Genomic DNA, 25,512 nt, shown 5'->3' with positions numbered 1-25,512 from the left:
CAAAATAGCAAACGAAAATTTGTCGCAGATAAAGTAAGAAAAACTTATACGTAATTTCAAGTATGTTATATGCATTTTCTACCAAATTGTTCGTTGCAGAGTCAACGATGTTGCAATTTTGTTATTTATATTGTTATTTATTTAAACGGTTGATGGTGAGACGGAGTTTTTAAACTTTCCTTTAGTGTTAATTTCTCACAGTACAATAAAATAGTTTAAATCAAAATTTATAGCAGATAAAAGTACATAATGTTATGAATATGTGATAATCATGAATAATTTGTAACTCAGTGACTAAAGTTTTATTATTCACGTGAACTAAACTGTACTTTAGTCACAAGATTTAATCAAATCAATCGGGTGTTTAACAATGGTTAACGAAGTGATGCTTATGATATTTTTTCTTCTTTCAATCTATTTCCACATGTTTGTTTCTGTATTTAAATATTTGTATTTTAAAACATTACCAACTTTCAACACTACCAGAAAATGTAATTTCATAAATAAAATTAGAAGTTGGTTTGGCTATTGGCGCATGTCATTTCATATAGACTTTTATTGCTGCACCCCGTGACTAAAGTGCCACTTTTCGGGCCACGAAACCGTGGAGAAGTTGGCGCTTTTAAGGTGGAATTGAAAAATATTATTAAACGCGAATAATAATCTTATTTTAAAGATAGTGAATCTCTGCGCTATGTTGATTTTAACTGGAAAAAATATGGGTGGGACGAAGAAATAGCCTACAACGCAACGTTTGGTCCAGTGATGGATTATACCTGGGAAAGTAATATTTTAATTTAATATATTTTATAACATAGTATAAATTAATTTACTTTAGTGTTTCCAATTATTATGACGAAATCGGCGCAACTAACCCAAAATTATAAATTCGAAAAAGTAGGAGAAATTAATATCAGAAATCGTTTTGAAATCAATTTATCGTTTTTGGGAAAACCAAGTGCACAAATATATTTTTGTTCAAATGCCCAGATAAAAAGGGGTATATGTTTTATTTTTATTCTTGGAGGGTGGAATGGAAAAGGCAGTGTGATAAGACGATGTAAAGAAGGTGCGTCGCCTACAAACTCCGAAGATAGATTAAAAGGATGTGAAAATATCGTCCATAAGGTATGCAATGTTAAAAGTCACAAATAAGGTTTAAATAAGACATTTTCAGATTGAACATAAACCACTGTTTTCAATTGATTATTGGAGTCAAATTTCTATACGATATATAAACCAACAATTAGAAGTAATAATCAATGAGGAACATTTATTATCCTACCATGCCAACGATCAAGGAGAATTTAACAATTTTACAAAACTATTCATACATTCAAATACCGAAGATGCACTGTGGAAATATCATGACTGTATGTAAACCAATTTTAATGCATATACTTTTTATGCCAAATGTTGCATTATTATTTTAGATACATATTATGAAGCTCGTAAACCAATCACTAATCTTATTAATAGTAATTGGTTTTATATGGATTCTAATCACTTGTGTATTTCGTTTTTTGCAAAATTCACCAAAGATATTACATTACAACTCTATGATGTATCGCAAGAGCTCATCAAAACTGAATACTATAAGAGTGATAAGAACACACAATGGAATTATAAAACATTTTATTCAGACGTATATGAAGATGCTGAATATTATTTACGCATTTCGTTTAGTCCTAATGATAAGGTTGCAATTCGAAACATTGTCAGGCATTTAGATTGCACGGGAAGTAAAACGGATAAATTCCATTTTTCATCATTAGAGTACAACTATGATTCAGCAAATAATATTAAATGTTCTTCTCTTCGACATAAAACCACTCAACTCAAAATTTTATTTCCAAACGAGAGTACTGATGTTTTTTCGATTGATAATCAGAATCAATGTAATATATGTACTGAATTCTATAACACGACAGAATGTCCACACAGAATAACGTGTAATGAGGAATCATGTCATTGCCCAACAGGATACATCGGAAAGTATTGTGACAAAGGTAATGAGAACATTTAAAAATCAAAAACATATTCGCAAACATTACCCGTTTTTATTATGTTTCAGTATGTGACAGGGGAAAATATGGTTGCAATTGTGAATTTGAATGTGCGAATTGCATTTCCAACTTTTGCAGTCCAGCAAATGGTGAATGTTACTTTGGTTGTAATGATTTAAATTATGTTGCACCCTTTTGTAAACAAAGAAATCTACCAGTGTTAACTGCTATTGCATCTACACAAACTGATTGTATCACAAATTGCACAATTACAATCTACGAAAAAGAATTAAAATATGAAGGAGTCCAGGAACCAAAATATTATTACACTCGCTTATTTGAACCAAAAGGAACTATTACAGAAGGAGACTTAACATCAATTAAGGTCAATTTCTTTAATTTTACTAATTTAATTAAAAAATTGAAATATAAATATGAGATAGTTCTGTGTTTTACTAATACAAAATCAGCGTGTTTCATTGATGATTTGACAACATTTGAATTTGAAACAACATGTGAAGGTACTTTATATTATATTTATACACACATTAGTGTATTTCTTATTGTAGAATTGCACGCAGATCAATTTCTAATTGAAAGTGTCGACAGGCGTACGACGATAAATGTGACATCTTACAATCCCAGTCAAAATTGTCGCTTAGATGAGTATCACATGTTAATTCTGAATAAAGCTGGCATTGCAATATATTATTTAAAACATTTAAAAATCAGTAATATTATATCACCAATAGACATTTATACTGATTATACACTGCAATTAACTAAGAAACAACAAAATAACACATAACATCATATTTACAACAGACGAATCGGGTAATAATATTGATAAAATAGGTAATATTTTGTTGTTTATCAACTTGATTGAAATTTTGTTTTAGTTCCAAATAAAGTCAGAAACACAACAATTATTTCTTCAACACCTAGTAAACTTAGTGTTGTTTGGGAAGCACCAACACCTGTTTTGGGAATCATTACTAATTACCACGTCACATGGATGGTAACTGACCCATACATTGATCGAATAATGTCTCTAATTATAAAATTTTAATTTCAGTTTCTGGATAAAAGAGGTTGTAAGATTGCAAATAGAATATCAAATATCCAATCAAAAAATATAACAACTACTGCAATTGAATTAGATAATCTACAACCATATTCAATTTATAATATATCAGTATCAGCAGTTACTAAGAAAGGTCAAGGAGATATGCAAAGTATTCTAGGATACACAGATGAAGCTAAAACAATTGACATAAACATGTTTAATCGGAAGATTACCACTTTAGAAACTTCGATTCAAATTGGTTTAGTTGTTGAATGTGAAAATTGGAATGGTCCAATCTATCTAAGCGCATATGCTATCTGCAAGAGTGAATGGTGTGAGGGAGAAGAAATGAATATGACTAAATACATGCAATATAATGATTTAATTACACTTGATAGTTTACTTCCATATACAAATTACAAATTAGAAGTAAATTTTCTTCGTAATGAAGTGGATAGAATTAATGATTATAACAAATCTTGGTCAACTGCCGTGATGACATTATCAAGTGGTATGTTTAGTTTGACTTAGCTTGAAAATGTTTCACTTCTGTATTTAATGCTGATTTTAGTACCAAATCAAGTTTCATTTGCGGAAGTATATAGTTTATCAGAAACAAGTATATCATTGAGATGGAGTCCACCTTATCCACCCACTGGAATACTGGATTTATTTCTAATAAAATATTATTACTTTTCAAAGGGATATAGTACGCAACAAACCGTTATTAATTATTTGAGTCCATGTAAAATATGGCCAAATATGTATTGCACTACATTAACTAATCTTACTACCAACCAAAACTACATAATTTCAATTGCTGGGCGTAATCAAGCTATTTCGAGTTATGGAGTGGAGACATTTTTTAATGAAACCACATTGATTAGAGGTAATTTGAGGTAAAACTACGAAAATTGAAATATTAATAAAATGTTCTTTTCGATTAGCTCCGCAACCACCACAGAATTTAGTTGCAAAATGGGACACGTCACGAATTTTACATTTGCAATGGGAACATCCCAATAGAACAAATGGACCATTCTCTGGATTTAAAATCTGTATTAATGATCACCAATATTTATACGAAGGACCTGGAAATACCACATACAATTTTAAAGTAGGTAACAGTTTGCGTCGTCTGAAATCAATATAATTATTTAAAATTTTCAAATAACATATTTTATTATTTCTTTATTTCTTGTTTCAGACGTCGTTTCAGTGTAAACATGCAATCTATAGAAATGCAATAGTTTCTATTCAAACGATTAACTCTGAATTCACATCTGCTTTATTAGCTCAACAATTTGTTTGTCCAATTTTTAAACCATCTCTCAGCACTGAGCCTTTTCGAAGACGAAATGTCAACAATTCCATAACTATTTCAATGCCGATTATTGAAAATGCTGAAGCAATAAGCAATTTGTACATTATTCTCCTGGCAAATGAATTGGACGATACAGGCGATTGTAAAGAAAAATTAGGAGATATGCAAAATTCACTTGTTCCAAAAAAAGGAATACAGAGATGTTGGATAGTCGCGCACTATAATAAAAGTGAATACAAAGACATCGAAAAAACTGAAATAAATTTTAACTTAACACAATTAAGAGAATTATATTCTACCAGTGACCAGTATGAAGTTGGAATATTGATAGTCAATGAGTTTGATGGCCAAATATCATCTAATTGGTATCTCGTCAAAATGTATGGTTTGGAAAATTATAAATTCGATAATACTACATCTCAAAGAATTTTCGCATTTTTTTATCGTTTAACAATAATTATAGGTACTATTTTTTTCCTGACTTTATGGACATTGATATATAAGTGTCACTGGCAATACACAATCGCACGTAATAGTATATATGCGCCTATAGAAAAAAGAAGTGTTAGGTGCTGGTAGGGGTACATGAATTTCACAAATATGTGAAAAGCATTGCAAATTGGTACCAGTTGCCTACGGAGTATAATAAAATCGTTGCATTAAGAAAAATGTTAAATTACATTATGGAAAATTAACATTAGAATGTCTAGATGCTAGTTACATAGCTGTAAGTTTTTATTAATGGGAATTACTAATAATTTTATGTTAACCAATTGGTAATTTAAAGAGTCCTTTATGTGACAAGGCGGATATTTTTTGTTTGGCTCAAACTATTTTTAATTACTACCAGTTTTAGAAGAAGTAAAATACATTGTAATTTTTGCTTTATTTGGGATAAAATTGACTGTTTTATATATACGTATAAATCTTTATTTCGAACAACTTGTTTACAAATATATACACACACTCAATATTATCACTCGTATAAACACTATTTTTGATTGAAAAACTACGAAAAATTGCCTAAAACGCAATTTGCTAATTGAGATTAATTTTGCCCAATATTTACTACAAGTATTTAATGTTAAAGAAAAATGTACACAATATAATACATGTAAAATTTGTTCATATTTTTTTCCAATCTCAGAAAACTTCTCTATGACGATATCAAATACCAAGTCCATTGAGCGTCGTTACTCAAAGCATCCATTGTAGTGCATTATGGATTTGACCAGTATACTCGTACCTGATGCATAAGAACGATAGTATTTCTACTGCAGCAATACGAGTAGTTCCCCACACGCATATCATCAATACCAACATGTTATAAATCAGTCTACAATGTCATTCATTTCTGTTATGCTTAATACTCGAGAATAAAATTTTCGTTTTCTGAAAATTATTCCAAATCCAAGCAGTAGTAAAACTATTAAGAAACACGCCACACATATTAACAAACATTGCCATATTGATAAGCTTTTATTATCACTATGCTGTTTTATGTAGTTTTCTGATTTAAACCAATTATTTGATACTTGACCAGCATATTCATTAACAATTAACATGCCTACTTTATACTTTTCAATATCAAAATTAAATTCCGGCATTTGGGGAAAGCTCAATGTAATTTCTCTACCTTCTATTTCTTTGTATTCAATTTGTTTGTAATGTTTAATAACCCAACAGATTTGATCCTTTTGTAAAGGTATACTGGAAATTGATGAACGCCCAATACGTCTTTCACAATCACCTGCATTATTCAAATATGTGGTAAGTAGAATAACGTACAAATTACTATTTTCTTCTGCGTTTTCAATAGAGGAGATCCAAATAGTTATAGAATTGGTGTCAACGTTGGTTATCCACAGGTTTGATGATAATGAAGCGTAAAGAACAGGACATTTAAATTGATCAGTCAAAAATGTTGAATTACACAGACTATTGACTGTTTGTATGCTGATAACTGCTAGGTGATTATTTGCTTTACATTGGAAGGATGTCTGGAAATAAATTTTTACAAATTTATAGCCAATACATATTATCTTCTTACGTTATAAGTGTATGTAAAGTTTTCGGGTTTGTTGTAGTGATAAACAATTCCATTTATTTTTATTTGAAATCCTAAGAATGGTCCATTTGTTTTATTTGGATGTTGCCATTGCAAATGCAGAATTTGTGATGTATCCCAGAATGCTTGAAGATTTAATGGTGGCTCAGGCACTACAACAAAATATACAACTTTATAATGGTTTTATAGTGTAGAACGCTTCGTATACCTTTTAATGTCGTTATCTCGTTGACTATTGTTTCCAATCCATATTTTGATATGTTCTCATTATGCCCAGAAATTGATATTATGTAATTTTTGTTTGTTGTAAGATTAGTTAATGTAGTGCAATACATATTTGGCCATATTTTGCATGGACTCAAATAATTATTAACGGTTTGTGACGTGTTGTGCTTTTCTGAAATGTAATGATATTTTATTAGAAATGAATCCAGTATTCCAGTTGGTGGATAAGGTGGACTCCATCTCAGTGATAAACTTGTTTCAGATAAGCTATATACTTCTGCAAATGGAATTTGATTTGGAACTAGAATTAATATTAAATTAAAAGTTGTAGTTTGTTTAATGCAATTAAAACAGACATACCACTGGATTGTGTCCTCACAAATGAAGATAATAACTTATTATCATAATAACATGTATCTGTTTGATTACGATGTATGCATACTTCTAATTTATAATTAGTATATGGAAGTAAACTGTCAAGTGTAATTAAGTCATTATATTGCATGTGTTTAGTCCTATTCATCTCTTCTCCTTCACACCATTTACTCTTGCAAATTGCGTATGCATTCAGATAAATAGGACCATTCCAATTTTCACAATCAACATCTAAACTAATTTGTATCGAAATGTCTAAAGTGGTAATTTTCGGATTAAACGTGTTTAAATTAACTGTTTCAGTTGCATCTATGTATCCTAAAATACTGTGAATATCACCTTCACCCTTCTTAGTAACTGCTGAAACTGTTATATTATAAATTGAATATGGTTTAAGATTATCTAATTCAATTGTAGTGGTTGTCACATTTTTAGAGTGGATATTTAAATTTTTTTGTGTCAATTACACAATCGCGTTTATCAAGCAACTAAAATATTCAGATCATTTCATATTTCATAAGTATTTGAATTTATTTCCATTTTACCATCCATGTGACGACATAATTGGTGATGATTCCCAAAACAGGTATTGGTGCTGTCCAGACAACAGTTAATTTTGTAGGTGATGAAGAATTTGCTGTTAAATTTCTAACTGTTTTAAGAACTGAAATATTAAAATGATAAAATATATGCAAGACCATTATAAAGATGATTAAATTACCTGATTCATCTGTGGTAAACACAATATCATGTATTATTGTCTTGTTTCTGGTCAATTGAAGCGTATAATTAGTAAATACCTTCAATGATGATATGGTGTTACTAAGTTCGAATTGTTTAGAGTACTGTACTGTATTGTTAGCTTCATCAAGAATTAATATGTAATACTCATCTAAGAGACAATTTGTGTTGGAATTGTAAGATGTCACATTTATTGTCGTACTCTTGTGGATACTATGAATTTGAATTTGATCTTTGTGTAATTCTAAAAGAAGCATTACAGTAATGTGTATATTAATATAATATAAAGTACCTTCACATGTTGTTTCAAATTCAAATGTTGTCAAATCATTAATATAACACTCAGATCTTGTATCAGACGAACACAAAACTATCTGATAGTTATAATTACTTTCTTTAGTCAAATTAGTAAAATTAATAACATTGACTTTAATTGGTGTTAATTCTCCTTCTGTGACAGTTCCATTTGGTTGAAATAAACGAGTGTAATAATATTTTGGTTCGCGTGCACCATCATATTTTACTCCTTTATCGTAAATTGTAATTGTGCAATTTGTGATACAATCAGTGTGAGTGGATGCAATACCAGTTAACACCAGCAGATTTGTTTCGTTGCAGAAAGGTCCAATATATTTTAAATCATTACAACCAAAGTAACATTCACCATTTACAGGATTGCAAAAGTTTGAATTACAATTTGCACATTCAGATGCACAATTGCAACCATATTTTCCTCTTCCACAATCTGAAACAAAACAAAAACATTATATTTTTGTAATTTCAATTCCGTTTCTTAAATGTATTCATTACTTTCTTCACAATATTTTCCAGTGTGCCCTGGTGAACAGTAACATAATTCCTCATTACACGTTATTCTGTATGGACATTCTGTAGTGTTGTAGAATTCAGAACATATATTACATTGATTCTGATTATCACTCGTGAAAACATCAGTACTCTGGTATGGCAATGAAATTTTAAATTGAGTTGTTTTGTGTCGAAGAGAAGAACATTTAATATTATTTGCTGAATCAAAGTTGTATTCTAATGATGAAAAATGGAAATTGTTCGTTTTGTTTCCATTGCAGTCTAAATGATTAACATTGTTTCGAATTGCTATCTTATCATTAGGATTAAACGAAATGCGTAAATAATATTCAGCATCTTCATACACGTCTGAATCAAATGTTTTATAATTCCATTGTGTGTTCGGATCACTCTTATAGTATTCCGTTTTGATGAGCTCATGCGACACATCATAGAGTTGTAATGTTATGTCTTCAGTGAACTTTGCAAAAAACGAAATACACAAGTGGCTAGAATCCATAAAAAACCAATTACTATTAATAAAATTAAAGAATGGTTTACGAGCTTCATAATATGAATCTGTAATGAGATATATTAATTGAGTATTGTGCAAAAATCCTGCCAAATTTGAAAATATATTATTAATATTTACCCGGCGGCGAAAGTTTTAAATGGAAATAACACAAAAAAGCTACCAAACAGAAGACGGAAATGGAACAGTGCCTTATTAGATGAAGAAAAATGGTAGTAGAATGCAAGTTCAACATTTAAAAAAGAAGATGGAAAGAAGAAGAATTGTTAGAATTGTAATTCCCTTACATTCATGATATTTCCACAGTGCACTTTCGGTATTTGAATGTATGAATAATTTTGTAAAATTGTTAAATTCATTTTCATTTTCTGCCTGATATGATAATAATCGTTCATCATTGATTATTATTTCTAACTGTTGATTTACATATCGAATAGAAATTTGACTCCATGCATCAATAGAAAATAATGGTTTATGATCAATCTGAAAGTTGGATATTTAAACCTGCTCAATAAATATTATTGATGCATACCTTATTAACAACATTTTCGCATCCTTTCAGCCTATTTTCGGAGTTTATAGGTGATGCTCCTTCCTTACACCGTCTGATAACACTTCCTTCTCCATTCCACCCACCGACAATAAAAATAATGCATTCTCCCCTTTTTATTAGGTGATTTGAGCATAAATAAATTTGTGCGCTCGATTTTCCCAAAAACGAAAAATTGATCTCAAAATGATTTCTGATATTAATGTCGGCTAATTTTTCAAATTTATAATTTTGTGTAAGTAGCGCCGATTTAGTCATAACAATTGGGAAAACTGAAAGGAATGAATTATTTATGTGTTATGAAATATATTAAGTTAAAATATTACTTTCCCATGTATAATCCATTACTGGACCAAACGTTGCATTGAATGCTACTTCTTCGTCCCACCCATAATTTCTCCAAATGAATTCAATATATAGTGAAGACTCATTACCTATGAAATAAAATAATAATTGTTACAATTATTTTTAGCCTGAACTATTGATGAATACCGGTGACTGGTTTAATAAATTCGGCGGGAGTAAGAGTAATCCACGTGATTGCGTCGTTGTAATCATCACTGACACACGTTGCACGAACTTTGGCATTTTTTCCCGTTTCTGTAATATTTGCAAATAATAATTGGGTCTTTCCTTGCACCTTACAGGAAAGTAGTGCTATGAACAAGAGTACTCGTAATATGCACGATCGCATTTTGAAGACTCAATTCTGTTAGTTTGTTATGCGGCAAATGTGTTATCTTGCATTTAACGTTCGAATCATTACGAAGACAAACTAAGCAAATATTAACACAATATACATATGAACACTATTGTCAGTGTTCTCTCGCTCCGGAACCCTCCAAATTGAATTTACATACCGCACACCTATATAAATATAAAACTATTGATAAGATTAGGTCCAACCGTACATCTGTACATCTGTTTGTAATTACATCATGTACGAGTAGGTACGTCCAAAGAAGGAGGGGCCTTGCGCCAGGTAGGAATACTCGAACATGAAGGCGTTCCAACGTTGCATCTTCAAGAATGCAGGACGATCTCCCCTAGCACAAACCTAAAGCAAATCCAATTAGAACACAAAAAGAAACTTGTTTATAATATCTTCTCACCTGTATTTGACTCTGCTGAAGTTGAATCAGCAATCAGAATTTAGAATTTGTTATCACATCCAAAGTTATCAACAGGAATACATAGATTCTCGTTGAGAAGAAGACTTTACCTTTGGGGGTCAGGGCTCGATGTGTATACCCATCAAGGAATGGGCTACTGCCTCCGGGGGTATGAACAGCCACAAAGATGCTGAGGTAAGAATTATAACAATTAAATTTTGCTTTTAAAAATTTTAATTTATTTATTTTCTTATTCATACAAGCTGCATTACAACGAGGTTTTACTAAAGAGGAACATGAGGCATCAACAATTATCCAATCACAAAGCACATTAATTATTATGAATTTTTTAATTGTTTTGTGTTTTTTGTTTTAGTTCTGTCAAAAGAATTTGAATGTGAAGAAGATGAAACATTGTAATGGAAGATGTCATATTCAAAGGAGAACAAAAACTGGATAAACAAATGTCAGAATGAGATATCGCAAGGTTGTGTTTCACGTGTTCACAAGCAGTTCGTAGTGTAGTGTAGTGTAGTCATACCAAGCACGTAGTCGTAGTCGTAGTTATAGTTGTAGTCATAGACTAGAAGTAATTTAGTAGACTGTGAAGTGAACACTGAAATGCAATCGTGGCAATTGTATCTGACTTTGTTTATTCAGAGATGTGAAGATGCAGATCGACATTAATTGTTCCTGAACAACCTGTAAGTTAAGTTTATTTATACAATTTTCACATCTTTTAAAATATTCTTATATAAAATTAGAAATGGATATTGATAAACAATACTTCATAAAACCGTTACATGTCAGTGATATCCATTTCTAATGTTACATAAATCAAGTCATCTCGTTATAAGCCAATTATTTATTTCAATTAAAATATATTTACTATTTTGGGAAGAATCACTAAATCTTTGCCAATGTCGAGGCCAACCAAGTGGCACACGAGACATGGGCTAGCAACATTTCGTAGTGATATCGATAATTGAATAATAAAAAACTTTAGTAATTAGTTTGTTAATTAGCAGCAAAAATTGCATTTTTGTGGTTTGAAACACTATTTTTGGCTTGTTTTACGGGTTTTGCACATGAACCTGACATCGTAGAAGAACCATTCTCTCTTCAAAATGTAGGTATTGAATTTCTTTATCATTTTCATAAATAACTTTAGTAATTAGTTTGTTAATTAGCAGCAAAAATTGCATTTTTGTGGTTTGAAACACTAATTTTGGCTTGTTTTAGGGGTTTTGCACATGAACCTGACATCGTAGAAGAACCATTCTCTCTTCAAAATGTAGGTATTGAATTTTTTTATCATTTTCATAAATAACTTTAGTAATTAGTTTGTTAATTAGCAGCAAAAATTGCATTTTTGTGGGTTGAAACACTAATTTTGGCTTGTTTTAGGGGTTTTGCACATGAACCTGACATCGTAGAAGACCGATTCTTTCTTCAGAATGTAGGTATTGAATTTCCTTATCATTTTCATAAATAACTTTAGTAATTAGTTTGTTAATTAGCAGCAAAAATTGCATTTTTGTGTTTCGAAACACTAATTTTGGCTTGTTTTAGGGGTTTTGCACATGAACCTGACATCGTAGAAGACCGATTCTTTCTTCAGAATGTAGGTATTGAATTTCCTTATCATTTTCATAAATAACTTTAGTAATTAGTTTGTTAATTAGCAGCAAAAATTGCATTTTTGTGTTTCGAAACACTAATTTCGGCTTGTTTTAGGAGTTTTGCACATGAACCTGACATCGTAGAAGAACCATTTTCGCTTCAGAATGTCGGTATTGAATTTCTTTATCATTTTCATTAATAACTTTGGAGATTAACTTGTTAATTAGCCCCAAAAATTGCATTTTTGTGGTACGAAACACTAATTTTGGCTTGTTTTAGAGCTTTTGCACATGAACCTGACTTAGTAGGAGAACCATTCTTTCATCAGGTTGAAGGTATTGAATTTTTTTATCATTTTCATTAATAACTTTGATGATTAACTTGTTAATTAACTCCAAAAATTGCATTTTTGTGGTTTGAAACACTAATTTTGGCTTGTATTAAGGGTTTTGCACATGAACCTGACATCGTAGAAGACCCATTCTTTCTTCAGAATGTAGGTTTTGAATTTCCTTATCATTTTCATAAATAACTTTAGTAATTAGTTTGTTAATTAGCAGCAAAAATTGCATTTTTGTGTTTCGAAACACTAATTTCGGCTTGTTTTAGGGGTTTTGCACATGAACCTGACATCGTAGAAGACCCATTCTTTCTTCAGAATGTAGGTATTGAATTTCCTTATCATTTTCATAAATAACTTTAGTAATTAGTTTGTTAATTAGCAGCAAAAATTGCATTTTTGTGTTTCGAAACACTAATTTCGGCTTGTTTTAGGAGTTTTGCACATGAACCTGACATCGTAGAAGAACCATTTTCGCTTCAGAATGTCGGTATTGAATTTCTTTATCATTTTCATTAATAACTTTGGAGATTAACTTGTTAATTAGCCCCAAAAATTGCATTTTTGTGGTACGAAACACTAATTTCGGCTTGTTTTAGAGCTTTTGCACATGAACCTGACATAGTAGGAGAACCATTCTTTCATCAGATTGAAGGTATTGAATTTTTTTATCATTTTCATTAATAACTTTGATGATTAACTTGTTAATTAACTCCAAAAATTGCATTTTTGTGGTTCGAAACAGTAATTTTGGCTTGTTTTAGAGCTTTTGCACATAAACCTGACATCGTAGGAGAACCATTCTCTCTTCAAAATGTAGGTATTGAATTTCTTTATCATTTTCATAAATAACTTTAGTAATTAGTTTGTTAATTAGCAGCAAAAATTGCATTTTTGTGGTTTGAAACACTAATTTTGGCTTCTTTTAGGGGTTTTGCACATGAACATGACATCGTAGAAGAACTATTCTCTCTGCAAAATATAGGTATTGAATTTCTTTATCATTTTCATAAATAACTTTAGTAATTAGTTTGTTAATAAGCCGCAAAAATTGCATTTTTGTGGTTTGAAACACTAATTTTGGCTTGTTTTAGAGCTTTTGCACATGAACCTGACATCGTAGGGGAACCATTCTTTCATCAGATTGAAGGTATTGAATTTCTTTATCATTTTCATTAATAACTTTGATGATTAGCTTGTTAATTAACCCCAAAAATTGCATTTTTGTGGTTCGAAACAGTAATTTTGGCTTGTTTTAGGGCTTTTGCACATAAACCTGACATCGTAGGAGAACCATTCTCTCTTCAAAATGTAGGTATTGAAATTCTTTATCATTTTCATAAATAACTTTAGTAATTAGTTTGTTAATTAGCAGCAAAAATTGCATTTTTGTGTTTCGAAACACTAATTTTGGCTTGTTTTAAGGGTTTTGCACATGAACCTGACATCGTAGAAGAACTATTTTCTCTTCAGAATGTAGGTATTGAATTGAGTGTAAACAAGTTTTTAGTGACCTCGTGCAGTTGCTGTCGGCTGTGTGCAACTCAAGGCATACGCATTTCCTTTTTGGTTGTCGAGTGAATCGCGCGTTTACATTGCGACTACTTTTTGTTCTTCAAATCATAATTAGATAAATTGCGGAATGTTCAATTAACAATGAATGTGGTTTTGCTTGTGAGAAAGCATGCGATAAATGTTCATCAATCGCGGAGTTATCGGTGGTTCACCTATGCGCGTGTGATGTTCCGCCGGCCGTCGGTGATTGTTTTTTGCATGTGGAATTATATTACACTCGTGTTAACCTATGTGTAAATAACCTGCGTGTCCACACAGACTTAATAATAACTTGGATTTATGTAACAACGTTGGTTCCTGTTGAAGAAGTTTAGGAGCACTTGCGTCAAGAGATGCGCATATTACAAGGCAAGTTTTACTTTCAGGAGATTTAAGAGCTGCCTATGATTTTCGATTTAAAAAAAAATGTATGTAGTTTTTAATGTTGCTAATAAAACATAGTATTATATACTTCTTAATATTTCTTCCTGGTTTCCCCTTTGCCGTTTGCAGGATAGATGTCTTGAATCATATTCCATATAAATCTTAAGTGCGTCGAGCGTGTACAATATATAGCTATTGTTGGTGTGGTGTTGTTGTTTTTAAAAAGTTGAATAAAGTAGAATCATAAATAGAAGAATCAAATATAAATGATAAAAACACTCGGTGGTCAAGTGGAGACGTGCACCTGTTGGCATGCTAGCAGACACGGATCGAATCTCAGGTATGGAAGGCATTTTTCTCAAATATAAAAATATCAGGTGTAATTTGGGTTGCATATATGAATTGCAATGAAATATAAGAGAAATTGAAATACAAGTGAAGGCAATACGAGAAATAAAAAAGCAAGTAAGTGGAGAAACGGAGAACAGAGATACAGGAGAAGTAGAAGAAAGGAATAGCAGAGGAGAGTAGAAAACAGAAGGAAGAGAACAGAGTAGAGAAGAGGAGGAGGAGGAGGAGATAGAGAAGAAAAAGCAACAGGAAAGGATCAGATTTTTAATTTTTTTGGCACGTGTCGTTATAAGACAGTCTACGGTGGATCTCCCAGAGCGCCGGAGGCGATCGCCTACTGCTTCGATGCGTCCATTGCTCCCGGCCCATCCTACAGCTACGATGTCTCTACGCTTCATCCCCGAAATTCTCAGGCATATCAACAATTTTTATGGTGGGGAATCACCCCAGGAGAGAGGGAACTCCTTATAAGAACAATCCTTATAAGATCTTGTTAAATTATTTGTAAGTTTTAAGTCGTCTCAAGAGAGGTGAACTTAAAAATATTCTTACACGATCTGACCTGCAGCTGAAATGAAAGATGGAGCACACAAATCACACAGGATACCTTAACAATTTTAATAGTGGGGATCATCCCCTGAGAGAGGGAACTCCTTATAAAAACAATCCTTATGAGGACTTGTTTAAATATTTCTAAGTATTAAGTCGTCTCAAGACAGGCGACACTTAAAAATATTCTTACAAGTTCTAACCTGTTCCTGAAATGATAGAAAGGAGGGGTGCACAAGTCATAAGACATTACCATTGCCTTTAACATTACTTTATTAACAAATTACATACAATACAAGTTCAGAACTTGCAAATTCAATACCTACAAAACACATGACGTCATTTTAAAACATGTTTATGACCTGCATAGCCGCGCTATGCTAACTGCTACCATATTACAAAATATAACACTAGAAAATAGCAAATTGCGCCCTGTTTTCGCGTGACATCATTTGAAAATTATATACAGGGTGTTACCAAAAGAAAATCTACAATGTAAAAAGAAAATGGCTCCAAAACGATAAAAATTGCCAATTTTTGGATGGGCATAAAGGAAAAATTACATACAGGGTGTTGTCAAAAAAAATCTTTTATTTAAAAGAAAATCTTCCATTTAAAAAGAAAATCACCCCAAAACAATAAAGATAAAGCTAATTTTTCACTGAGTAATAAGAAAATTTATAAACAGGGTGATACCAATAGAAAATCAAAAGTGCTTGCTTTATTACCTGTTTCCTACGGTTTATCTAGAAGAGGTGCCTAGATAAAAACATAATAAATAATTTAATTACTAATAATTATAATTTTATTAAACATCTTTTAAAGAAATACTAAATTAAGATCTATTAAGCCCACAAACTAGCAAACACGTAAAGTGGATTACAGACAGAATTAAGATACAAAAGCAACAATTAAGCACGAAAAACGGGACCTTGTGGGAATGAATACTGCTCTCCAGCCGACGAAACGCGACAATATTGCAACACTTGGATTACAACGACCATGTGACAACTATTACTACTTATTTTCAGAGAGTTTACTTATTTCACTGATCGCTTTTTTACATCAGGTTTTAAATCTACATTTGACTGTTTAATTTGTCGAATATTAATAGAATATAGTATTTATGTTACCCACTTTCTTACGTTTTCCCAGGTAAAATATTCCACACGGGTCACGAAAGATCTTGATTTAAATTAAGAATTAAATGAATACGCACAACAAAACCACTAAGATTTTTTAGGCGACGGAAGATATCCGACAGTCGACGGCAAACACGTGCTTGTAAATCAATGCAAATCTGCGTTCCACGCGGAATAACTCATTAACTATACGCGACACTTGTCTGTTAATTCTAAATCTGATCTTTGCTGATCGATTTTAATTCAACTACCGACTTAAAATCACAAGAAACGGAATAAGTCATTACAAAGAACGCCGCGCAAGTAAACGTGGGTACACCACGCCGCAGCACACGATCGACTAACTCAGAACTGGAACCAACACCACTGAGCAAGCACATCGGGCGCGCTGCAACGTGATAAAAACAAGTTGTTTGTACACAATCACCGATTTAGTGATGGAGTCAAGAGTGAGAACGATGAACAATTTAAGTTGTTGATACTGTCTAATGCAATACTCTCTTATTCGTATAAATAATGTATTCTAAAATTAAATTCAGTCTCAATTAAAAAAACAGCTTAGAAGATAATGGCAATAGACAAATACTTCACGCAGTTAACATATATTTTCTATTTCCACGATACGGAATTTTCTCGCAATAAATTCAAATACAGGGTGATACAGAATTAAATTCCGCATCTGGGAAAATTATTCAGAACTTATTATGACACCGCGTTCGCATGCTATACTAAGAAAACTACAATTCCTAGCGCAACGAGTACTACGACGCATACACACAACTATCAATATAACTCGCGTTACGGAATTTTGCCGCAATAAATTCAAATACAGGGTGATACAGAATTAAATTCCGCATCTGGTAAAATTATTCTGAACTTATTATGACACCGCGTTCGCATGCTATACTAAGAAAACTACAATTCCTAGCGCAACGAGTACTACGACGAATATACACAACTATCAATATAACTCGCGTTACAGAATTTTGTCGGCATAAATTTAGGTACAGAGAGATACAGAATTAAATTCTGCATCTGGAAAAATTTTTCCGAACTTATTGGGACATCGCGTTCGCGTGTTTTCTTATGCCAGATTTTGCATTAAATTTTTTAAAAATATTAATTTATTAAAGTTCTACGTGATTTCTTCTGGATTTACATATTATATATTGAGTTTGACATGTTTCGCCCTGAGGGCATCCTCATAAACTGTTTATGAACTTTAATAAATAAATATTTTTAAACTTTACAATGGATGAATACGTACATCAATGAAACTAATAAAATTTTACATTAAATATTTACGTGATATTTAATTTGAACATGCAACGATTCTCGTTTACCAAGTAACACATTAGTCCGTAATCATCTGCTGATAATAAAAATGTATTAGAATTAATATAAATTTGTTAGTAATTTTCATGAAAAAATTGGATAATTATTATTAATTGAATATATTATTTGCTTAAATTTACGATGTTAATATAATAAACAGCAACGGTGTGTTCTGATTCCACGAAATAAAGATTCGATACCTGCAGGTGCCTGCCGGTAAACAAACTTATCTCTTGAGCAAAATCGCGTGATCCACACGGACACGGTGTGCACTCACTACCACCAGCCAGCAATATTTAATGCAAAATCGTACCTCGTAGCGCCATCTAACCTTTGAAAATATTTATCAACTTAAAAATATTCAAAACACATTTATCTAATATGCAACAAGGTTGATATTGCAATGAAATTTAAAAAAATGGAAGTCATGAACAAAACAAACAAGTATTTAATAAATGATTCATTTATGTTTTTTGTACAATTAACAATAAATGCAAACGTTTACGCGTTCGGGTGTTATATCAAAAAAACTACAATTCCTAGTGCAACGAGTATTACGGCGCACACACACAACTTTCAATATAACTCGTGTTACGCACGGCTGCCCTTGTACGGTACCCTGAATACAAGTCATTTCTACCGCTACCCTCATACGGTGTCCAGAACACGGGTCACTTCGACCGGTACCCTCATACGGGACCCAGAACACGAGTCACTTCTACCCCTGCGCTTGTAAGGTGCCCTGAATACAAGTCACTTCTACCGCTGCTCTTGTACGGTGCCCTGAAAACGAGTAATTTCCACCGCTACCCTCATACGATGCCCTGAACACGAGTCACATCTACCGCTACCCTCATACGGTTTTATTCTCCATAAAATAAGCTAATTAAATGGGATATTTAAGAGATGAAATTTTAATTCATAAGAAAAAATTGGCAAGAGAAGGTGTTTGATAATTTAGTTCCACGATTTTCGACAGTATATATCTTCTAAACTAAACGAGATAGCAACTAGAAAAACGTTAATATAATACATTGAAAAAATATTCAGAATCAAGTGGCTTGTGGCAAGCTACAAAGCATGGCACAAAAAGGAGACGAAGATAATAGGAAACACTGTATATTTGTGTTCTCTTATTCTCTTGCAGACTAAACCATATAAACAAATACGTTTGTTTCTTTTTAGTGTCGTTTAATTAATTTTGAAATCACGATTCGAAAAAAATTACACTTCAAAAATTGAAAAATAGTGAATTTTTCCAAACGGTTTTCTGGCGCTTCTAGCATAATTTCAGGGGGCGGCAATAGCGTATCCGTAAGATTAACTCTCTAACTATCAGAATCCGTGCAAATATTGCAAATAGTTCCCGAGATATGAGCCAATTTCCACGATGAAACAATAAAAAAATTGAAAAATAGTGAATATTGCCGAGCGATTTTCAGGCACTTCCCGCATGATTTCTGGGGCCGGTAATAGCGTATCCGTAAGATTAACTCCCTAGCTATCAGAATCCGAAGAGAACGTGCAAATATTGCGAATAGTTCCTGAGATATGAGCCAATTTCCACGATGAAACATTAAAAAAAATTGAAAAATAGTGAAAATTGCCGAGCGATTTTCAGGCACTTCTCGAATGATTTCTGGGGCCGGCAACAGCGTATCCGTAAGATTAACTCACTAGCTATCAGAATCCGAAGAGAACGTGCAAATATTGCGAATAGTTCCCGAGATATGAGCCAATTTCCACGATGAAACATTAAAAAAATTGAAAAATAGTGAAAATTGCCGAGCGATTTTCAGGCATGATTTCTGGGGCCGGTAATTGCGTATCCGTAAGATTAACTCTATAGCTATCAGAATCCGAAGAGAACGTGCAAATATTGCGAATAGTTCCCGAGATATGAGCCAATTTCCACGATGAAACATTAAAAAAATTGAAAAATAGTGAAAATTGCCGAGCGATTTTTAGGCACATCCCGCATGATTTCTGGGGCCGGCAATAGCGTATCCGTAAGATTAACTCTCTAGCTATCAGAATCCGAAGAGAACGTGCAAATATTGCGAATAGTTCCTGAGATATGAGCCAATTTCCACGATGAAACATTAAAAAAAATGAAAAATAGTGAAAATTGCCGAGCGATTTTCAGGCACTTCCCGCATGATTTCTGGGGCCGGCAACAGCGTATCCGTAAGATTAACTCTCTAGCTATCAGAATCCGAAGAGAACGTGCAAATATTGCGAATAGTTCCCGAGATATGAGCCAATTTCCACGATGAAACATTAAAAAAATTGAAAAATAGTGAAAATTGCCGAGCGATTTTCAGGCACTTCCCGCATGATTTCTGGGGCCGGCAATAGCGTATCCGTAAGATTAACTCTCTAGCTATCAGAATCCGAAGAGAACGTGCAAATATTGCGAATAGTTCCCGAGATATGAGCCAATTTCCACGATGAAACATTAAAAAAATTGAAAAATAGTGAAAATTGCCGAGCGATTTTCAGGCACTTCCCGCATGATTTCTGGGGCCGGCAATAGCGTATCCGTAAGATTAACTCTCTAGCTATCAGAATCCGAAGAGAACGTGCAAATATTGCGAATAGTTCCCGAGATATGAGCCAATTTCCACGATGAAACATTAAAAATTGAAAAATAGTGAAAATTGCCGAGCGATTTTCAGGCACTTCCCGCATGATTTCTGGGGCCGGCAATAGCGTATCCGTAAGATTAACTCTCTAGCTATCAGAATCCGAAGAGAACGTGCAAATATTGCGAATAGTTCCCGAGATATGAGCCAATTTCCACGATGAAACATTAAAAATTGAAAAATAGTGAAAATTGCCGAGCGATTTTCAGGCATGATTTCTGGGGCCGGTAATTGCGTATCCGTAAGATTAACTCTCTAGCTATCAGAATCCGAAGAGAACGTGCAAATATTGCGAATAGTTCCCGAGATATGAGCCAATTTCCACGATGAAACATTAAAAAAATTGAAAAATAGTGAAAATTGCCGAGCGATTTTCAGGCACTTCCCGCATGATTTCTGGGGCCGGCAATAGCGTATCCGTAAGATTAACTCTCTAGCTATCAGAATCCGAAGAGAACGTGCAAATATTGCGAATAGTTCCCGAGATATGAGCCAATTTCCACGATGAAACATTAAAAAAAATGAAAAATAGTGAAAATTGCCGAGCGATTTTCAGGCACTTCCCGCATGATTTCTGGGGCCGGTAATAGCGTATCCGTAAGATTAACTCTCTAGCTATCAGAATCCGAAGAGAACGTGCAAATATTGCGAATAGTTCCCGAGATATGAGCCAATTTCCACGATGAAACATTAAAAAAATTGAAAAATAGTGAAAATTGCCGAGCGATTTTCAGGCACTTCCCGCATGATTTCTGGGGCCGGTAATAGCGTATCCGTAAGATTAACTCTCTAGCTATCAGAATCCGAAGAGAACGTGCAAATATTGCGAATAGTTCCCGAGATATGAGCCAATTTCCACGATGAAACATTAAAAAATTGAAAAATAGTGAAAATTGCCGAGCGATTTTCAGGCACTTCCCGCATGATTTCTGGGGCCGGCAATAGCGTATCCGTAAGATTAACTCTCTAGCTATCAGAATCCGAAGAGAACGTGCAAATATTGCGAATAGTTCCCGAGATATGAGCCAATTTCCACGATGAAACATTAAAAAAATTGAAAAATAGTGAAAATTGCCGAACGATTTTCAGGCACTTCCCGCATGATTTCTGTGGCCGGCAATTGCGTATCCGTAAGATTTACTCTCTAGCTATCAGAATCCGAAGAGAACGTGCAAATATTGCGAATAGTTCCCGAGATATGAGCCAATTTCCACGATGAAACATTAAAAAAATTGAAAAATAGTGAAAATTGCCGAGCGATTTTCAGGCACTTCCCGCATGATTTCTGGGGCCGGTAATAGCGTATCCGTAAGATTAACTCTCTAGCTATCAGAATCCGAAGAGAACGTGCAAATATTGCGAATAGTTCCCGAGATATGAGCCAATTTCCACGATGAAACATTAAAAAAATTGAAAAATAGTGAAAATTGCCGAGCGATTTTCAGGCATGATTTCTGGGGCCGGTAATTGCGTATCCGTAAGATTAACTCTCTAGCTATCAGAATCCGAAGAGAACGTGCAAATATTGCGAATAGTTCCCGAGATATGAGCCAATTTCCACGATGAAACATTAAAAAAATTGAAAAATAGTGAAAATTGCCGAGCGATTTTCAGGCACTTCCCGCATGATTTCTGGGGCCGGTAATAGCGTATCCGTAAGATTAACTCTCTAGCTATCAGAATCCGAAGAGAACGTGCAAATATTGCGAATAGTTCCCGAGATATGAGCCAATTTCCACGATGAAACATTAAAAAAATTGAAAAATAGTGAAAATTGCCGAGCGATTTTCAGGCACTTCCCGCATGATTTCTGGGGCCGGCAATAGCGTATCCGTAAGATTTACTCTCTAGCTATCAGAATCCGAAGAGAACGTGCAAATATTGCGAATAGTTCCCGAGATATGAGCCAATTTCCACGATGAAACATTAAAAATTGAAAAATAGTGAAAATTGCCGAGCGATTTTCAGGCACTTCCCGCATGATTTCTGGGGCCGGTAATAGCGTATCCGTAAGATTAACTCTCTAGCTATCAGAATCCGAAGAGAACGTGCAAATATTGCGAATAGTTCCCGAGATATGAGCCAATTTCCACGATGAAACATTAAAAAAATTGAAAAATAGTGAAAATTGCCGAGCGATTTTCAGGCACTTCCCGCATGATTTCTGGGGCCGGTAATAGCGTATCCGTAAGATTAACTCTCTAGCTATCAGAATCCGAAGAGAACGTGCAAATATTGCGAATAGTTCCCGAGATATGAGCCAATTTCCACGATGAAACATTAAAAATTGAAAAATAGTGAAAATTGCCGAGCGATTTTCAGGCACTTCCCGCATGATTTCTGGGGCCGGTAATAGCGTATCCGTAAGATTAACTCTCTAGCTATCAGAATCCGAAGAGAACGTGCAAATATTGCGAATAGTTCCCGAGATATGAGCCAATTTCCACGATGAAACATTAAAAATTGAAAAATAGTGAAAATTGCCGAGCGATTTTCAGGCACTTCCCGCATGATTTCTGGGGCCGGTAATAGCGTATCCGTAAGATTAACTCTCTAGCTATCAGAATCCGAAGAGAACGTGCAAATATTGCGAATAGTTCCCGAGATATGAGCCAATTTCCACGATGAAACATTAAAAAAATTGAAAAATAGTGAAAATTGCCGAGCGATTTTCAGGCACTTCCCGCATGATTTCTGGGGCCGGTAATAGCGTATCCGTAAGATTAACTCTCTAGCTATCAGAATCCGAAGAGAACGTGCAAATATTGCGAATAGTTCCCGAGATATGAGCCAATTTCCACGATGAAACATTAAAAAAATTGAAAAATAGTGAAAATTGCCGAGCGATTTTCAGGCACTTCCCGCATATCCGATTTCTGGGGCCGGAATAGTTCAATAGCGTATCCGTAAGATTAACTCTCTAGCTATCAGAATCCGAAGAGAACGTGCAAATATTGCGAATAGTTCCCGAGATATGAGCCAATTTCCACGATGAAACATTAAAAAAATTGAAAAATAGTGAAAATTGCCGAGCGATTTTCAGGCATGATTTCTGGGGCCGGTAATTGCGTATCCGTAAGATTAACTCTCTAGCTATCAGAATCCGAAGAGAACGTGCAAATATTGCGAATAGTTCCCGAGATATGAGCCAATTTCCACGATGAAACATTAAAAAAATTGAAAAATAGTGAAAATTGCCGAGCGATTTTCAGGCACTTCCCGCATGATTTCTGGGGCCGGTAATAGCGTATCCGTAAGATTAACTCTCTAGCTATCAGAATCCGAAGAGAACGTGCAAATATTGCGAATAGTTTCCGAGATATGAGCCAATTTCCACGATGAAACATTAAAAAAATTGAAAAATAGTGAAAATTGCCGAGCGATTTTCAGGCACTTCCCGCATGATTTCTGTGGCCGGCAATAGCGTATCCGTAAGATTTACTCTCTAGCTATCAGAATCCGAAGAGAACGTGCAAATATTGCGAATAGTTCCCAAAATATGAGCCAATTTCCACGATGAAACATTAAAAAAAATTGAAAAATAGTGAAAATTGCCGAGCGATTTTCAGGCACTTCCCGCATGATTTCTGGGGCCGGTAATAGCGTATCCGTAAGACTAACTCTCTAGCTATCAGAATCCGAAGAGAACGGGCAAATATTGCGAATAGTTCCCGAGATATGAGCCAATTTCCACGATGAAACATTAAAAAAAAAAAGGTAAATAGTGAAAATTGCCGAGCGATTTTCAGGCACTTCCCGCATGATTTCTGGGGCCGGCAATAGCATATCCGTAAGATTTACTCTCTAGCTATCAGAATCCGAAGAGAACGTGCAAATATGCCGAATAGTTCCCGATATATGAGCCAATTTCCACGATGAAACATTAAAAAAATTGAAAAATAGTGAAAATTGCCAAGCGATTTTCAGGCACTTCCCGCATGATTTCTGGGGCCGGTAATAGCGTATCCGTAAGATTAACTCTCTAGCTATCAGAATCCGAAGAAAACGTGCAAATATTGCGAATAGTTTCCGAGATATGAGCCAATTTCCACGATGAAACATTAAAAAAATTGAAAAATAGTGAAAATTGCCGAGCGATTTTCAGGCACTTCCCGCATGATTTCTGGGGCCGGTAATAGCGTATCCGTAAGATTAACTCTCTAGCTATCAGAATCCGAAGAGAACGTGCAAATATTGCGAATAGTTCCCGAGATATGAGCCAATTTCCACGATGAAACATTAAAAAAATTGAAAAATAGTGAAAATTGCCGAGCGATTTTCAGGCACTTCCCGCATGATTTCTGGGGCCGGCAATAGCGTATCCGTAAGATTAACTCTCTAGCTATCAGAATCCGAAGAGAACGTGCAAATATTGCGAATAGTTCCCGAGATATGAGCCAATTTCCACGATGAAACATTAAAAAAATTGAAAAATAGTGAAAATTGCCGAGCGATTTTCAGGCATGATTTCTGGGGCCGGTAATTGCGTATCCGTAAGATTAACTCTCTAGCTATCAGAATCCGAAGAGAACGTGCAAATATTGCGAATAGTTCCCGAGATATGAGCCAATTTCCACGATGAAACATTAAAAAAATTGAAAAATAGTGAAAATTGCCGAGCGATTTTCAGGCATGATTTCTGGGGCGGGTAATTGCGTATCCGTAAGATTAACTCTCTAGCTATCAGAATCCGAAGAGAACGTGCAAATATTGCGAATAGTTTCCGAGATATGAGCCAATTTCCACGATGAAACATTAAAAAAATTGAAAAATAGTGAAAATT

The 25,512-nt window shown here is 33.8% G+C and overlaps 2 protein-coding genes and 1 long non-coding RNA gene across 20 annotated transcripts; 2 read left to right on the top strand and 1 right to left on the bottom strand.

Moving 5' to 3' along the window:
• The first annotated feature begins 340 nt into the window (after nucleotides 1-340).
• LOC135798972 (neural cell adhesion molecule L1-like) lies at nucleotides 341-5,520 on the top strand. 6 transcript variants are annotated; one of them, XM_065311975.1, is made up of 12 exons: nucleotides 427-784; nucleotides 839-1,128; nucleotides 1,178-1,373; nucleotides 1,434-2,009; nucleotides 2,075-2,527; nucleotides 2,576-2,840; nucleotides 2,906-3,024; nucleotides 3,082-3,583; nucleotides 3,644-3,961; nucleotides 4,020-4,189; nucleotides 4,280-4,776; nucleotides 4,860-5,520. In XM_065311975.1, the coding sequence occupies exons 7-12, from the start codon at nucleotides 3,022-3,024 to the stop codon at nucleotides 4,897-4,899; spliced, it is 1,530 nt and encodes a 509-aa protein (XP_065168047.1). In that variant the 5' UTR covers nucleotides 427-784; nucleotides 839-1,128; nucleotides 1,178-1,373; nucleotides 1,434-2,009; nucleotides 2,075-2,527; nucleotides 2,576-2,840; nucleotides 2,906-3,021; the 3' UTR covers nucleotides 4,900-5,520. The 6 variants fall into 6 exon arrangements, 5 of the variants coding, with proteins under 5 accessions (XP_065168043.1, XP_065168042.1, XP_065168045.1 ...); XM_065311973.1 differs by having other exon boundaries at nucleotides 425-784; nucleotides 2,616-2,840; nucleotides 4,280-5,520; XM_065311972.1 differs by having other exon boundaries at nucleotides 425-784; nucleotides 4,280-5,520.
• A 36-nt stretch (nucleotides 5,521-5,556) lies between these two features.
• LOC135798970 (uncharacterized) lies at nucleotides 5,557-10,938 on the bottom strand. The gene is made up of 14 exons (XM_065311969.1): nucleotides 10,807-10,938; nucleotides 10,630-10,751; nucleotides 10,187-10,561; nucleotides 10,021-10,128; nucleotides 9,677-9,966; nucleotides 9,432-9,627; nucleotides 8,616-9,191; nucleotides 8,098-8,550; nucleotides 7,786-8,049; nucleotides 7,610-7,728; nucleotides 7,050-7,552; nucleotides 6,673-6,990; nucleotides 6,447-6,616; nucleotides 5,557-6,396 (listed from the first exon to the last, which is right to left on the bottom strand). The coding sequence occupies exons 3-11, from the start codon at nucleotides 10,386-10,388 to the stop codon at nucleotides 7,496-7,498; spliced, it is 2,265 nt and encodes a 754-aa protein (XP_065168041.1). The 5' UTR covers nucleotides 10,389-10,561; nucleotides 10,630-10,751; nucleotides 10,807-10,938; the 3' UTR covers nucleotides 5,557-6,396; nucleotides 6,447-6,616; nucleotides 6,673-6,990; nucleotides 7,050-7,495.
• On the top strand, nucleotides 10,641-14,794 carry LOC135798973 (uncharacterized). 13 transcript variants are annotated; one of them, XR_010549830.1, is made up of 16 exons: nucleotides 10,641-11,001; nucleotides 11,183-11,510; nucleotides 12,049-12,100; nucleotides 12,214-12,265; nucleotides 12,379-12,430; nucleotides 12,544-12,595; nucleotides 12,709-12,764; nucleotides 12,875-12,925; nucleotides 13,039-13,090; nucleotides 13,204-13,259; nucleotides 13,369-13,424; nucleotides 13,534-13,585; nucleotides 13,699-13,754; nucleotides 13,864-13,919; nucleotides 14,029-14,080; nucleotides 14,195-14,794. It is a non-coding gene; the product is annotated as an uncharacterized lncRNA (long non-coding RNA). The 13 variants fall into 13 exon arrangements; XR_010549829.1 differs by lacking the exons at nucleotides 10,641-11,001; nucleotides 11,183-11,510 and adding an exon at nucleotides 11,865-11,935 and having other exon boundaries at nucleotides 13,204-13,255; XR_010549826.1 differs by lacking the exons at nucleotides 10,641-11,001; nucleotides 11,183-11,510 and adding an exon at nucleotides 11,865-11,935.
• The last annotated feature ends 10,718 nt before the right edge of the window (nucleotides 14,795-25,512 follow it).

Source organism: Atheta coriaria, unplaced genomic scaffold (assembly GCF_025399875.1).
Source record: "Atheta coriaria isolate IRGN ID8LTWV9N9 unplaced genomic scaffold, Caltech_Dcor_3.1 hic_scaffold_9_pilon, whole genome shotgun sequence".
Classification (NCBI taxonomy): Eukaryota; Metazoa; Arthropoda; class Insecta; order Coleoptera; family Staphylinidae; genus Dalotia; species Dalotia coriaria.
This window is presented reverse-complemented; position numbering and strand designations above follow the sequence as displayed.

Coding starts and splice junctions, on each gene's coding strand:
- LOC135798972 (XM_065311970.1), top strand. Junction 1,374..1,433: donor ACTGTGGAAATATCATGACT/GTATGTAAACCA, acceptor TTATTATTTTAG/ATACATATTATGAAGCTCGT. Junction 2,528..2,575: donor ATTTGAAACAACATGTGAAG/GTACTTTATATT, acceptor TTCTTATTGTAG/AATTGCACGCAGATCAATTT.
- LOC135798970 (XM_065311969.1), bottom strand. CDS start 10,388: ATGCGATCGTGCATATTACGAGTACTCTTGTTCATAGCACTACTTTCC. Junction 9,192..9,431: donor ACTGTGGAAATATCATGAAT/GTAAGGGAATTA, acceptor ATCTCATTACAG/ATTCATATTATGAAGCTCGT. Junction 7,729..7,785: donor GTTTACCACAGATGAATCAG/GTAATTTAATCA, acceptor TTAATATTTCAG/TTCTTAAAACAGTTAGAAAT.